We start from the raw sequence: 14,689 nt of genomic DNA, 5'->3' as shown, positions 1-14,689 counted from the left end.
CTTTGGGAGGCCGAGGTGTGAATTGCCTGAGCCTATCCATGGGTTTGAGACCCGCCCGGGCAACTTGGCGAGACCTCATCTCTACGATAAATCAAAAACCAGCCGGGTGTGGTAAGCGCGCGCCTGTAGTTCCAGCTACTTGGAAGGCTGAGGCGGAAGGATCGCCGGAGCCCAGCAGGTCGAGGCTGCGGTGGCTGGGAACATGCCACTACACTCCACAAATAAAAAAAAGAATCAGAAACCCGATCTGTGGAAAAGCGAGAACTTCAACCAACGCCCTCAATGTCCCCAAGCACTGGTCACTTAGTTGTATAGACCTCATCACGCCCGAGGTTATCCCAGTTCTCAAACCCATCTGCGGAACCCCAGGGCTCCCCAGGGCCACGTCAGGGGTTCCCCAAGGTCACAGCTGGCCTGCCACGACCGCCTCCTGCAGTGTTGACATCTGCACTGATGGTCAGCAAGGCCCAGATATCCAGATATGCGGTCAGACTGCTGGATCTCTTGGCCGTGCGTGGCACTAAAAAAACCCAGTTTCACTTAAGAGTATCCTTGATGCGGTAGAAATGATTTTGATTAACTTTCAGCTCGAGGACGCGTTCTGCCTGACAAGAAGGGAAGCAGCAGAAAGGGTTTGTTGAGCCACAGACATCACGTGTCTCAGGGAGAGCATGGCTCGCGGCTTGTGTGACAGCGTATGTGGTGGCTGGTTCAGAAAGCACCACTAAAAAAGTATTTTTAGCCGGGCTCGGTGGCTCAGCCTGTAATCCCACGCCTTTGGGAGGCTGAGGTGAGTGGATTGCCTGAGCCGGCGAGTTCAAGACCCGCCTGGGCAGCGAGACTTCATCTCTACAATAAATCAAAAAATCAGCCGGGCGTGGTAGCGCATGCCTGTAATCCTGGCTACTTGGAAGGCTGAGGCGGAAGGATGGCCGGAGCCCAGCAGGCGAGGCTGTGGTGGCCGGAAACGGCCACTGCACTCCAGTCTGGACGACCGAATGAGACTCCGACTCAAAAAAAAAAACACACAAAAAACACAGCCCTCCTTCCTGGTTACCTACCTGTATGAGCGCAGATTCTCTCTACATACTTCAGCCAAAAATATACTTAGGCCTTCCATCTCGGAGCCATGTTTTATAGTGTTCAGTGTTGAGGGCTTACACACATTAAGATCTAATCCTAGCTGGGCGTGGTGGCGTGCATCTGTAGTTTCGGCTCCTTGGAAGGCTGAAGTGGAAGGATCACCAGAGTCCAGCAGGTTGACGCTGGGGTGGCTGTGAGCATGCCACTGTCCCCCACCCTGGGCGATGGAGTGAGACTGCAACTCAAAAAAAAAAAAAAAGACATCCCACAATTTCTTAAATTATTAAGAGCAATAAGTTCTCATTAAAAAAAATATTTTCCTTGCAGACTGGGTGTGGTGGCTCATGCCTGTCATCCCGGGACTTTGGGAGGCGGGGGTGAGAGGGCTGCTTGAATCCAGGGGTTTGAGACCAGCCTGAGCAACACGGCAAGGCCATGTCTCTACAATCAATCAAAAAATTAGCTGGGTGTGGTGGTGTGCACCTGTGATTCCAGCTACTGGGAAGGCTGAGAGGGAAGAATCACCTGAGCCCTGCAGATACAGGCAACTAAAAAATTTTTTTCTTCTTAAATAAATAACGAATTAGACAGACGGCCATGCCTCCATGTTCCACCCATGTCAGCGTCAGCTCACACTCATCTGGCTGGAGTCTTGTCTCCGTTCCACTCCCCACACCCATATTTTGAAGCAAATCCCAGGCACGGCATAATCCCACCCTACTCCTGTCTCTGAATAAGAACTTGATCTATGAGTGTCAATGACTCTTACCTAGAATATGACAACCGAACTGCAGATCTCACTACATGAAGAGAACCAGAACACAGCAAAGGGGGGACATGGCCCCACTGGAGAGGCCATGCGGTATTCTTGTTCCCAAGAAGTAGTCGCAGTCTGCCCAAGTCCCAAGACTAATCAAGTTTCTTTTTTTTGGATTAAAATGTAGTTTATTTAAAAGTAAATTAGAGAAAGAGAAAGGAGAGAGAAGAGTCACCTCCCCAAGGCGGGGGGATGGGCGGCGGAGGGCAGGTCAGTGCCAGGAAGCGTGGAGACAGCCATAGCTCAAAGAGCACATGGCCACACCAGAGTCTAGCAAGGCAATGGCCAAGACTAATCACGTTTCTATCTTTAGCTCAAGAGATACACTTAACGTTGCTCAGCCAATATCCAAACACGAGTCTCTGAAATATCCTTAATGGCAGTCCGAGCAGGGACTGGCATTACGTTCCATCTGTCTTAAAAACTCAGAGCAGTGTGGGGGCTCCTTGGACCAGTCTGTTAAGACAGACTCCGAGGTTCTAGGCTTGATTACTGATGTCTGCCATGGCCTGGGAGGTGGCGGCAGGGACAGAGTGGCATTCTCCTCCAGTTCTTCCAAAGTTTAAAGCTCCCTCATTTTGGTCTCTTAAGTCGAACAAGAAAATGCAGGAATTAATGAATATTTTAGAGAGCATAGGCAGGCATGCCCGAATGGCTACTTTGTTGTCATTTAGTAACTGCAAATGCTGCTAACTTTGTTGTCGTATTTCTAAAAAGCTTACTATGTTGGTATGTGCTGAAGCCAAAGAAGCTTGGAACGTGACCGGCACAATACCAGGATGGCTGGCATGCACGTTAGACTCCCCGTTAGACTCCCCCCGCCCCCCAAGATTCAGGAAGAAAAGTGCCCATAAAACCAGAGTACATTAAAAAAACCAAAAGTGGACACTACACTATATAGAAACAGAAAAATAAAGCAAAGTCTTGCAAGCAAAACAAAACGCAACACTAACCTTCAACCTTCTACCTCCCCTTCCTGTCCCACACCCCAGTCCCCCCAGCCCAGAGAGAAAGCACACCCCAGAGGCAAAACTGCATGAGAGTCTTTTATTCAATTCATAAAGAACAGTTTAAACAAAATGTTAGTAACAATCTTAGAACATTGGTTTGTTCGGTTGACATGTTCTCTATCTGCACCAATTTTTATTACAAAAAATCAGAAAAGTAAAAATTCATTACAATATTTGCACAGTGTGACCACTAGTTGCCTAAACAAAACCTAGCTTCTATAAAATCATAAACTTAATGCAGTTGTATAAGAGAGAGTCAAAATTCTCTCAGGTAACTGGATATACATAGTGGTATATATTTTAAAGCAGAAAATCCCAAAAAACAAGGAAGGAAGAAAACATAAGTCCAAAGAGTCAGTTAAATATTTTGACCTGACAGTTTCTACAAATAGTAACTTCCACAACATAGAAAGGAATCTGGCATCTGTGGTAAAAGTTCTAGAGACCAAGGAGGAGTGGTGGAATAAAAACACAATAAATCAGAATGCAGCCCCAGGCTGGGCCTGTTCTCCAGAGGCCCGGGCAGTGATCTATGTCATCGAAGGAGGGACCACTGGTCCCTGACCACTGTGTCTACGACTAACGCCTTCACCACATGGTGACTTGCAATGAAAGACACGGAAAGAGACAAGCGTCCTTCTCTTCACACAAACCACTGCAAGCGATCTTTGTAAGGCTGTGCCTTGCATAGGGAATTGCTGTGTTCTGTCGTGGATTCTCCAGAGCACAGTAAAAGCTTTCAAAGTCGAGGCCCGAGTGCGAGCAGAGATTCGTTCCCAGGCACCTGCTCACTGCCCTTACTGCCCTTGAGCGCATGACTCAATCTGACAGAAGGAAAAGTGGCAGCGTCCTGTGACAGCATTCCGAAAGAAATACTGAGACTGGCATCCTGCAGAAGGACCCACACCCACGGTGGAAGGGCCTATGCGCTCAGCAAGCCCCATTAGGGTCAGACACGCGCTCACTGGGGTGGGAAGAGGAAGCTGCGGTGCGGGCCAGTCCAAGTTGGGATGCCCCCCGCTGGCGCCGCCTAGGAGCCGTGGTACAGGTGCATGGTGCCCAGGATGGCGCTGTCGTAGCGCTCCTGCACCTTCACGGAGTTGGAGTGCTCCAGCACACTGTTCAGCTCGGGGATGCTCTCGGCCGTGTCCCCGAAGCCGTGGTAGTGTCCGTAGTACAAGTTGTCCCCGGCGTCGTCCACCCAGGAAGGCCTGCTGGCCACGCAGCTGCTTGGGCTCCCGTCCAGGTGCAGGGACCCGCACAGCTCAGGGTTTGCTCTCGCGGGCTTTCCCGGCTCCTCAGGCCCACCGACTCGGAGGGAGCCCCTGCCACCGGGGAACGGCTGTCCCGGGGCGAGTCCAGGGCTACTCCCGATGGGTGCCGCCAGGCACGGGCCATTCCTGCCGTCCGTCCCACCGAGCGGGGTCGTGGAGGGGAAGTCCCTGTGTCCATTGGCGACACATCCATTTGTCAATGTGTTCAATACGGAGCTACTGTTTTTCACATCTGCATTAAGAAATACACCTGTCACCAAAACTCAGAACCAGCGAGTGAGAACTACAAAACGTGCCATTGCCACACCAAGAACTCATTTAGTCTTTTCCCTTTAAACCAGATCCTTTCCCAAAGTAAAACAGTGTGCCTAGATCGAAAAATAAAAACCAGTAGTGGTATTGGCCCGGCAAGACAGGAAAAGTGTATGCACTTCGGTATCAGGGGATAGCTAAACTTAAACTCTCAGGCTGACAAACTTACTGCATGGAAAATACCAACAGTCCCGAAAAGCCGCCCCAAGCCTGTTCTCATTTTAAGACTCTTTAGAGGGCGGTTTAACAAAATCACCCTGAAAAGGCCCATCAGAATTGGTTGTAACGTTTCTACAAAGGGTTCAAGAAAACGCAGAACTTCTGTAGCTTGTAAGGAAAAAGGAAAAAAGGGAAGAAAACAAGGTGATGAATTAAGAACTGTGCACGACAGCACTGCACAACGTCTAGGTCTTCTCACGGGCAGGGAGGTGTGTGCAGGGACATGACAAGGACCCTTTTCCTCAGCACCACTGGAGTCTACACAGTGCTCCTGCAAACGCCAGGCGAGAGCCAGCCACCAGCAGAACCAACGCCTGTGCAGAGGACTGGAAGGCTGGCGGCCCCCATGCGTAAGGGTGAGGGCCAGCGGCACAGTTCTGGAGTTCTTCTCAGTCCAACAGTCAAAATGACCACGAGAGCCAAGGCTTCACTTTATTAGGGAACTTTCAAAAACCACTTACGCTGGAAAAAAGGTCAACAGTTTACTGTGCACGTACAGACATCCATCAGGAGGAAGATGTCTTACAGATGTCGCAAAACACTCGGCACGCTGGGACAGGCAGTCACACACGATTTTTCTGTATACTGGAACTCGAGGATTAATCATATTTGTGTTCACAGGAACTCAAAGAACAGCAGAGAGGATGACCTAAAATGATCTCTTGGTTGGTAGTGATAAATGTCACCTCAATGTTCTACACTATCAAAGCAAGGCATGATATGAAATCTAGAAGAGCTCAGTTCCAGTATCTTTTTGAATAAGGACAGTGTAAAACACGTTCGTTACCCTCACACTTGATACCACGTGACTTCCCACGAGGGCGTCCCGTCTGCCTTGCCTACAAGCCTCCGACAGAGGGTTCTATATGTCCTTAAATCTTCATGCCAACAAACGATCATGGCTTGTTCAAGGAACAAAAACATCTGAATATTCCATTAATCGTCAGTTGCTTTGGCAATGTATGCAACAATCATAGTTTAATAACTGCTTTATAAACTCTCCAGAGTATAATAGAATTTTTTTTTTCAATTTAAGTGATAGCGTTTCTATTTAGTTAAAATTCAAGACTAGAAAGAAAACAAGTATATTTCAAGAACTAAATATTTGTAAAAAGGAATAAAACAGGTTATTCCCAGGGGAAAATGGTTTCCCCCCAAAAAAGTAAAGTATAAACAATTATTTCCTAGGTGATAAAACTCACAAATATGATGACAACGTTGTTATTAATGTTTCTATGTATATAGATTTTTACTGAAAGAATAAAGCCCGCGGATCGAGACCCGCCTGGGCAACTTGGCGAGACCTCATCTCTACAATAAATCAAAAATCAGCTGGGTGTGGTGCGTGCGCCTGTAGTTCCAGCTACTTGGAAGGCTGAGGTGGAAGGATCACCGGAGCCCAGCAGGTGGAGGCTGCGGTGGCCGGGAGCGGCCACTGCACTCCAGTCTGGGCGACAATGAGACTCCAACTCAAAAAATAAATAAATAAATAAAATAAAGTAGACTTTTTCCTTAGTTCCCAGTTAGAGTAAGTTATTATTTAATCTCAAAGTCAAGGTTAGTTGATAATCTCATACAGGCAACTGGCAGGGCCTGCAGGCCGTGTGCCCCTGGGTGTCGGGACTCACGCTGCCCACCCATCTGCCCAGCATTCACAGGATGCACCTGGCTGCCAGTCCCACCCACGAAGGGCTGGACACGTACGAAAGCACTCCAGGAAATAAGGACTCGCCATCCCACCCTAAGCCTCAAACTCGGAGCTCTCAAGATGGGAAGACATTACGTGTGCCCAGTTTTTCAAAAACGTGTAACCCTTAAAGATAATTCTACCCGAACAAATCTGAAGTTCCTCAGAAATGTTTGCGGGATGACAGTCTGACTTTTGTGATGGTGCCCCAAGGACTGAGGGGGCAGACCTCTCCAGCTCTCAGTGGACATGGACACAGAAGGCCCTTTCACGTGAGGAAAACTGCAAGTAACCGCTCATGATCCAATATAAAGTGTCCGATCAGGCTGAGAGTGTCATGGACCAAAAGAGGAGAAGCACGGGACACGCACACTCGCATCTGGTACACGGGACAGGTTGGACTTGAAGCATGTTCAAGCCTGGGTGAAGTTCAACAAGGAGTGAGACGAAGTGTGATGGCTCATGCTGGTCCCAAGCTGCAGCAAGGCGGTTCTTGAAAAAGGCAGAATCTGAGTTTGCGGTTCTTGAAAAAGGTAGAATCTGAGTTTGCTCGGGCTCTTTAGCCAAGGGCAAATAGCCTCTGGCTACAGAGTCTATTATTTTAAATGTACTGACTAGAATTTCCCTCGGAAAGTCTATTTCACTTTATTTGGCAAAAAAGTTACTATTACTCCTAACAATTTGGTAGCTTCTAGAAAAATACACACACTTCCTCAATTCTAGTGAACAGAAATAACTTTCTCATGAGTCTGGAAAACAAAATACTCTTGCATCCCCAGTGAAGAATTTAGCACAAAGACATAATAGCGCAACTTAAAAATAAGTATCTACTACCAAATACACTAACATGTTAAGAGAATGGCCAGAATGTCTTGTAGTCACCTAAGCAGTGGAACAGCAGGAAACAGCATGAGCTAAATGGACAAATCACTGCAGACATTCTCAGTGCTATAAGAGCTGAGCTTTTGCCTTCAAAAAATGGTAACTAGGACTCCCGACTGCTTTGATATACTAAAGATGTTCATGTATAAAACGTGTTGTGAAACAGTGTTCAGTGTTTTAGCAGACTTGGCCCGAAGGCCACAGAAACCAAAGCAACCCAGGGTGCGGGGAAAAAGCTTCCAAGCTGGTGTGGCCGGGCTACAGGTCAGAACCACAGCATTCACCAGTTCTCAGCGCCACACTGGGCGTCCTCTGTGTGACTGTTGCTTTGAAGAGACCAGCCGTGGCACGTTCAGTATGTTCCCCCAAGGTCACATGCCAGAAACTTAAAAATGCAGACCTCATCAAGAATAAGCAAGGCACATTAAGCAACAGCTTCAAATCAGAATAGGAAGATTGCACTTATATTTTTCATATTCACAGATTGCACCCAAAACACTTATCTATGTATCTACAAACTTGCCCAAGATACCCAAATTATCGTGTAACATTTTTTAAAAGACAATGGAAGACAAAGTGCAAAAAAGTCTGAGAGAGACTCATGTTAGAAATAATATGCATACTGATTCTTGCAACGGCAAGGGGTCTGCATTGCTGAAACAGTATATATTTCTATTTCTTTGGGTCCAACAGAAGCACTCTCCTGTTGGTGGGCGTCTTCGACCATGGGGCTGTTGGTGCAGTTAACAGGAAACTGTCCACTCCCACCTGTTACGACAGCAAACTCTCTATCAACGTGCATGTTGTCACCGTCGTCTTCTGTCTCGCCATTCACGAGTGGCATGGCAGAATCCAAGCTTTGAGCTGCACAGAAAGCAAAGACTGTTCAGATATCTTAACACACAACGAGAAAACTCTTAAGGTACACAGCCTTCATTCCTTTTTGTGAGCACTGAATGCTTTAAACCGTCAATTTACGGGATGCGTCCGGGAGCGCCACTGCACTCCAGTCTGGGCGACAGAGTGAGACTCCAACTCAAAAAAAAAAAATCTACAGGTCAGCTGGGTTCGATAGCTCAGCCTGTAATCCCGCGCCTTGGGAGGCTGAGGTGAGTGGATTGCCTGAGCCCACGGGTTCGAGACCCACCCGGGCAACTTGGCAAGACCTCATCTCTACAATAAATCAAAAATCAGCCGGGCATGGTAGCGCGCGCCTGTAGTTCCAGCTACTTGGAAGGCTGAGGCGGAAGAATCACTGGAGCCAGCAGGTCGAGACTGCGGTGGCCGGGAACGGCCACTGCACTCCAGTCAGGGCGACAGAGTGAGACTCCAACTCAAAAAAAATAAAATAAATCTACAGGTCATTAATGAGCTTAGAACATTACTGAGAAACTTACTTTTCCACAACAGAAAATATATCTTGCAATGTGCAGTTTCAACTGAAAGTTATGGGATTTCAGATACCTATTATAGATTTACTTGATGGCAAAAATACTAATGTTCAGACTATCTGAAGGATGTACAGTGGTCGTATAACCTAGAGACGATTCTAAACCCCGTTTTAAAATTCAGCAAACTTCTAAAGAAAACTATGAATATAATACTCAAATAACATACAAACTATTAAAACAAGCCTAACACTTTAACGTAAAGGGTTCGACTTAGCCTCTCAACACCGCTGCAGAGTGGTGTTTGAGCAGAAACGCAGAGCCACGGCCCCATGTGCACGATGCCTGTATGTGGAGACGCTTCCCGAGTATGGACACCCTGGGCCCATGCGGTTTCTCTGGGACAGCCCTCCCAGCTGATGGATGGCTTCTAGTCCCTAAGAAGGTGTGCTCACCAAAGAAGAGCCCAGCGCATCCCTGCTTCACCATGCTTTAATTCACTTACTATGGCATGAATCCCACAACTAAGAACCGCGGACCTATCACATGTCTGTATTACAGTTCACCCAGCCAGATTCCCCGCAGCTGCCTGGGTGAACTGTCTTTCTCTCCTATCACGAAGACCATAGTGAACGCCTTCATCCATGCTTTTTTGTGCGCATTTCTGATTCCTACGTAAATACTTAGAATTGTGAGAGGACTGCCTGAGCCCAGGGATTTACAATCAGCCTGAGCAACCTGGTGAGACCTTATCTCTACAATAAATCAAGAAAAATGTGCTGAGTGTGGTGGTGCGTGCCTGTGGCCCCAGCTACTTGGAAGGCTGAGGTGGAAAGATCGCCTGAACCCAGGTTGAGGCTGCGGTGGTCACACCACTACACTCCAGCCTGAGCAAAAGAGTGAGACTCCGACTCAAAGAAATAAAAAAACGGGGGATCACCAAGAGTGCCGGGTGACAAAGTCATCTCAGCTTCTGGGGAACTTTCCAAGGCACAGAGAGACGGGGAACCTGCAGTCAGACCCTGCCGGAATCCTGAAACTGCTGTGTGCGACCCTGGGCAGTTCTGGAGCTCTGACATCCTGAGCTCAGTGGCCAACAGAGGTTTGTCTGCTTCGTGACAGCGGGGTCTCTCCTTCCTCTCACTAAGTCCAGCGCTTAGAACAGGACCACGTCAAAAGAGGAAGCCCGTCGCTGGCCAGGAAAAACCAACACGACCGTGAAGAGGCGAGTGCACGCAGGGCTCACACCTGCAGAACCCCAATCGTCCTGGTGCCACATGTGGGGTACAACCCGCGGGCGGAGATGCCTCCAGGGGCGGGGGAGCCAGAGGGGAGCTGGGGACACGGGAAGTGAAGACTCAGAAACGAGCAGGACCCGATACCACTGAGCACGCCAGTCCTCGAGCTGGAAGACCTAGCCGCGGCCAGCTCCACGGAGGCCCCTCTCTCGTGCGTGCAGTAGCTTCGGGAACGAAGCAGGACACGGCGGGAGGCTGCACATGGCAGCAGCCGGCAGACGCCTATGCCTCGGCACCCTTCTCCTGGCAGAAGCCTAGGCCATGGCGTGCTGTGGTCGCTGTCCCGAGCGTCGCGGTCCACGCTGCCTTACGCAGAGGCCCTCTTCACTCCAAGTCCAACAGGCAAGCTCTCCGCTGGCCGGCAGAAGCCGAGGAACTCAGTTATCACCTTGCAAAACCATGTCAAGAGCCGTGAAATCAAGACTGGCCTCTCAAAATCTTAAGAACACTGGATTGGGATTTGACTCTGCTTCTCCCCACAACTGAAGACCTGGCCACCTGTGACACAGTCTCTCTCTCTCACACACACACACGGTTGCTGCCACTGTTGAAGGCATCACTTAAACGTTCCCCGTTCCAACTGTGAAAGGTGTCCTGGATAGACATTTCAGGAAAACAAAATGTCTTCTACATCACACTTTCACTGTTTTGGAAAGGAAGCACCTTCTCTTCCCATTTTCCTGATGTTTCTGCAGATGTCACTCACAGGAGCACCTTTTCCAGGCCCGTGCCTTCCGTCTGCTAAGCAGACAGACTTCGAGGACACCCAGACACTCACAGTCAGGACGGAGACAGGCCAGCGCTGCTGCAGCCTCCCAGCCTCCCTCCCTGAGGCGTGACCACGACCACCACTGCCCCCGTGAGAAGCCCCTCTCGCATGACCTTGGGAGCAGGAAGGATGCTCCAGTGGGGAGGGTGCCCACATCTGTGTTCATCTGGAACGTGAGAGGTGAACAGAACCCCAAGAGCCAGTTCTTGGCAAGACATGGTAACCACATGAGCTACTTATGATCAAGCAGTCTGAAAATGCGAAAAAGGCCTTCCCTGGCTTAGAGGCCAGGAGGACTGCTGTCGAGCAGCACGCCAGGACACCGCAGCTGTCGCTGGAGCAGTGTGCACACTAACAGAACACGCCGTGGAAATGGCCTTGCCAGGCACACCTGCAGCAGTATCTGAGGCATACGGAATGCTCAACGGGGACCACCTTCATCACACAGACCACAAACAAGCACTCTGAACAGTCCCATTCTTAAGATTTTTTTTTTTTTTTTGAGTTGGAGTCTCACTCTGTTGCCCAGACTGGAGTGCAGTGGCCGCTCCCGGCCACCGCAGCCTTGACCTGCTGGGCTCCGGCGATCCTTCTGCCTCAGCCTTCCAAGTAGCTGGAACTACAGGTGCACGCTACCACGCCCAGCTGATTTTTGATTTATTGTAGAGATGAGGTCTCGCCAAGTTGCCTGGGCAGGTCTCGAACCCGTGGGCTCAGGCAATCCACTCACCTCAGCCTCCCAAAGCACGGGATTACAGGCTGAGCCACCGAGCCCGGCCCATTCTTAAGATGTGAGTACTCTAATAGCCAACAGGAACACACTCCTGAGACCTGCGTCATGCTGGTCACAGTCCCCAAGACCAAAGCAGAACACGCTTTACCAGAGCCAAACCACCGAGTGGCTTCCCACAGTGAAAGCAAAGCTTGGCGTCCTGAAAGATGAGTGACCTACATGTGCACAATGGAAGGGTCCTGGGTGTTGACCCATAACCCTTGAGGAGAGTTGGCCAGGTGCCCCAGGACTCCTGTTTCCCCACTAAAGGTTCGAGGAAAGAAACGCCTCCTTGGGGGTTTCCTACCAGTCAGTCAACTGGGATATGCTGTGTGTTGCCATAAGGACACTTTTTCCTCAAGCGACTTTTTCTTAGAAAGGTCCTGTTGAAATCAAAGCAGCACTCAGGGCCAAAATGGAGGTTCCTCTCTGACAAGGTCACCTTCGGTGAGACCTGGACTTCAGAAGGCAGGGAGGTGGCACTCACTACAGCAGTGAGTGCCAAGGCAGGCCGGCACGTCATTCAGACACCAAGGGGAAGCTGCGTGTGACAAAATGTGCCAGTCTTAGCTTTGCTTCCTGCCACGGCATCCACGGCTGTGCAGAGAACAACTCAGGTGTGGGAGGTTTGCTGAGGCTGAGGCTGCCACAGTGATAACACAGACACCGTTGGGACCGTAAGTGAAACTCAGGCCGTATTTCAAGATGTCATACCTTCAGGGATCAAGACAACAATAACATGCATTTGAACGCAATTAGGTATACCCTGACATCCTGGCCACAGTTTATAAATATACACTGCAGATCTGAGAACAGGAAGGACCTCAGAAGTTCAAGTGTTATATGTGAAACTGAACTACAAGGAAGTAAATTAAACACCTACTCCTGGGAGGCATTTCTTGACTCAAGTTTCCAGCAATCAACTAATACCCAACATTTAACAAGTCTGAGTCACATCTGCCCGCACCATCAACACACTTACGAGGAGGAAATGGAAAGCCTCACCCACGCCAGTCCACCCCAGAAACAGCGTGGAGAAACATCCCTTTGTTATTTTCAACTTGTCACAGAATGCTGTACACAATGCTCCTATTTTTTTTTTTTTTTTGGTTGTAGAGATGAGGTCTCGCCAATTGCCCAGGCTGGCCTCAAACCCCTGGGCTCAGGCAATCCCCTTGTCTCCGCCTCCCAAAGTGCTGGGATGACAGGCACCGTGGGGTGTTTCTATACCAAGTACCCACATGGCATGAATGCGATTCTAAGACCAACACTTCTTGACAGAACACACCGTGACGCCACCTCAATGTCTCAGATCTGCTGTCACCACAGCCTGCCTCTTGGGCAGTGGATGTCCCCACCAAGAAGCCGGAGTTGCTGGGCCAGCTCCACTTCCGCTGCCTCTCCCCAAGTCCCGGAGCGCCAACCAACGTGACTGTCGACAGACGAGATAACATGTTCACTCACGGAGGGACTGGATTCTTTTCTAGCCACAATCATCGAAAACTTAGACGATAGCTTTCAGGGAGTACATATATAGACAACAGTGTGGCGTTACTCCTGAATATTAACCAGGAACGTGCAAACACCCAACTGAGCTTTACACAGCGGGCGCGGCCGCCATCCCAAGTGCCTCCACTGAGCCACCTGGAGCAAAGGGTTGGTGAACAGAGAAAGAAAAACCACATCTGTACACTGGTGCTTCCTCGCACCACCTCAAATGCACAAAACCCCACAGCGAGGAAAGCACCGCCCCGCTTTCCATCAAAAGCAACCGCTCAGCTGTGCATTTCACTTCAGTTTCCAGAGTCCATGTCCACGTCTATATTCTGACCAAACAGCATTTGATACTGATGTTAATGACTTTATGAGTTAAAATCTGAATTCTTGTAGCACAACGTGCTTCCAAGGACAGCTTATATTCAAGCGACACAAAAAGGCCAAGTCATCTCTTCACAGATCTCTTGTCAACACAGTTTCCAAGAGAAAATTACTCCAATTTACAATACTTGAAAGCAGTTCACTAAACACAGAGATACTTCTTTCCATGGGGGAAAAGTGGGTAACTTTTGATTCATGATTCCAAAGCTTTGGGGGGAAAAAGCTGAAGAATGAATTTTACAGGGACCTTTCTAAAAGTTGGCTTAACCAGGAAAATTTCTGGATTTTTATCAGTGAGTCCACGCAGTGACACAGGTTAGGAAACTTAGGAACCCCGGAGAAGCTTTTTAGGATAATTAAGCAAAGGGGGTATTGGCCAATTCAACTGATCTCACAAATTCTGAGACTAGTTTTAAAAACTCTTCTGGGTACATTTTCTGAGTCAAATTAGAATTTAAGATTCATGCTGGACATAGAGGCGAGAGGACTGCCTGAGCCCAGGGGTTCGAGACTAGCCTGGGAAACTTGATGAGACCTCATCTCTACAATAAGTCAAGAAAAAGGAGCTGGGAATGGTTTGTTTATTTTTAAGTTGGAGTCTCCCTCTATCACCCAGGCTGGCATGCAGTGGTCACCGTGGCCTCGACCTGCTGGGCTCAGGCGATCCTTCTGCCTCATCCTTCCAAGTAGCTAGAACTGCAGGGACATGCTACCACGCCAGACTTATTTTTTGATATATTATCAAGACAAGGTCTTGTCAACTTGCCCAGGCTGGTCCTGAACCCTTGGGCTCAGGCAATCCTCTCACCTCCGCCTCCCAAAGTGTTGGGGTTACAGGTATGAGTCACCGTGCCTGGCAAAAAGTTTTATTAAAAAACAAAAAAACCCAGAAAAAATTAATTTAAACAACTTAAATAAAATAATTTAACTTGTTTAATAAATAATAATTTATTTGTTCAACTTAATTAACAGATTAATAATTTAACTTGTTTAATAAATAATTAAATATTTAATTTACACGAGTTAAATTAAATAAGGCCGGAAAGGTGATAATGTTGAAACTTAAAGTCAACTAAAACCTCTAGATCTCAGGCTTTCCTCATGCTGTACTTGCAGAGCTGATTTTTAAAAACAAAATGGCAAAACTCTGTGTTTATCCTCAGCAAGTCATATCTGAGTTAATCATTTTTTTTTTTTTTGTGAATTGGAGTCTCACTCAGTCTCCCAGACCGGGAGCGGCCACTGCAGCCTCGACCTGCTGGGCTCTGGCAATCCTTCCGCCTCAGCCTTCCAAGTAGCT

General features: G+C 48.5%; 1 protein-coding gene across 1 annotated transcript in view; it reads right to left on the bottom strand.

Annotated features, from left to right (window-relative positions):
- Positions 1 to 2,933: 2,933 nt before the first annotated feature.
- The window catches only part of LOC103251053 (ankyrin repeat domain-containing protein 10-like), a 73,093-nt gene continuing 61,337 nt past the window's right edge, over positions 2,934 to 14,689 (bottom strand). The window contains exons 12-13 of the mRNA XM_021708369.1: positions 8,053 to 8,148; positions 2,934 to 4,416 (exon numbers count right to left, since the gene is read on the bottom strand). Of these exons, the coding sequence (XP_021564044.1) occupies positions 3,941 to 4,416; positions 8,053 to 8,148 (572 nt within the window). The 3' untranslated portion in view covers positions 2,934 to 3,940. The remainder of the gene's footprint in view (positions 4,417 to 8,052; positions 8,149 to 14,689) is intronic.

The sequence above is a fragment of the Carlito syrichta genome, unplaced genomic scaffold (assembly GCF_000164805.1).
Source record: "Carlito syrichta isolate Samal-C Ts95f unplaced genomic scaffold, Tarsius_syrichta-2.0.1 Scaffold135896, whole genome shotgun sequence".
Classification (NCBI taxonomy): domain Eukaryota; kingdom Metazoa; phylum Chordata; class Mammalia; order Primates; family Tarsiidae; genus Carlito; species Carlito syrichta.
The sequence above is the reverse complement of the archived record's forward strand: the minus strand, read 5'-3'. Positions and strand labels throughout refer to the sequence as shown.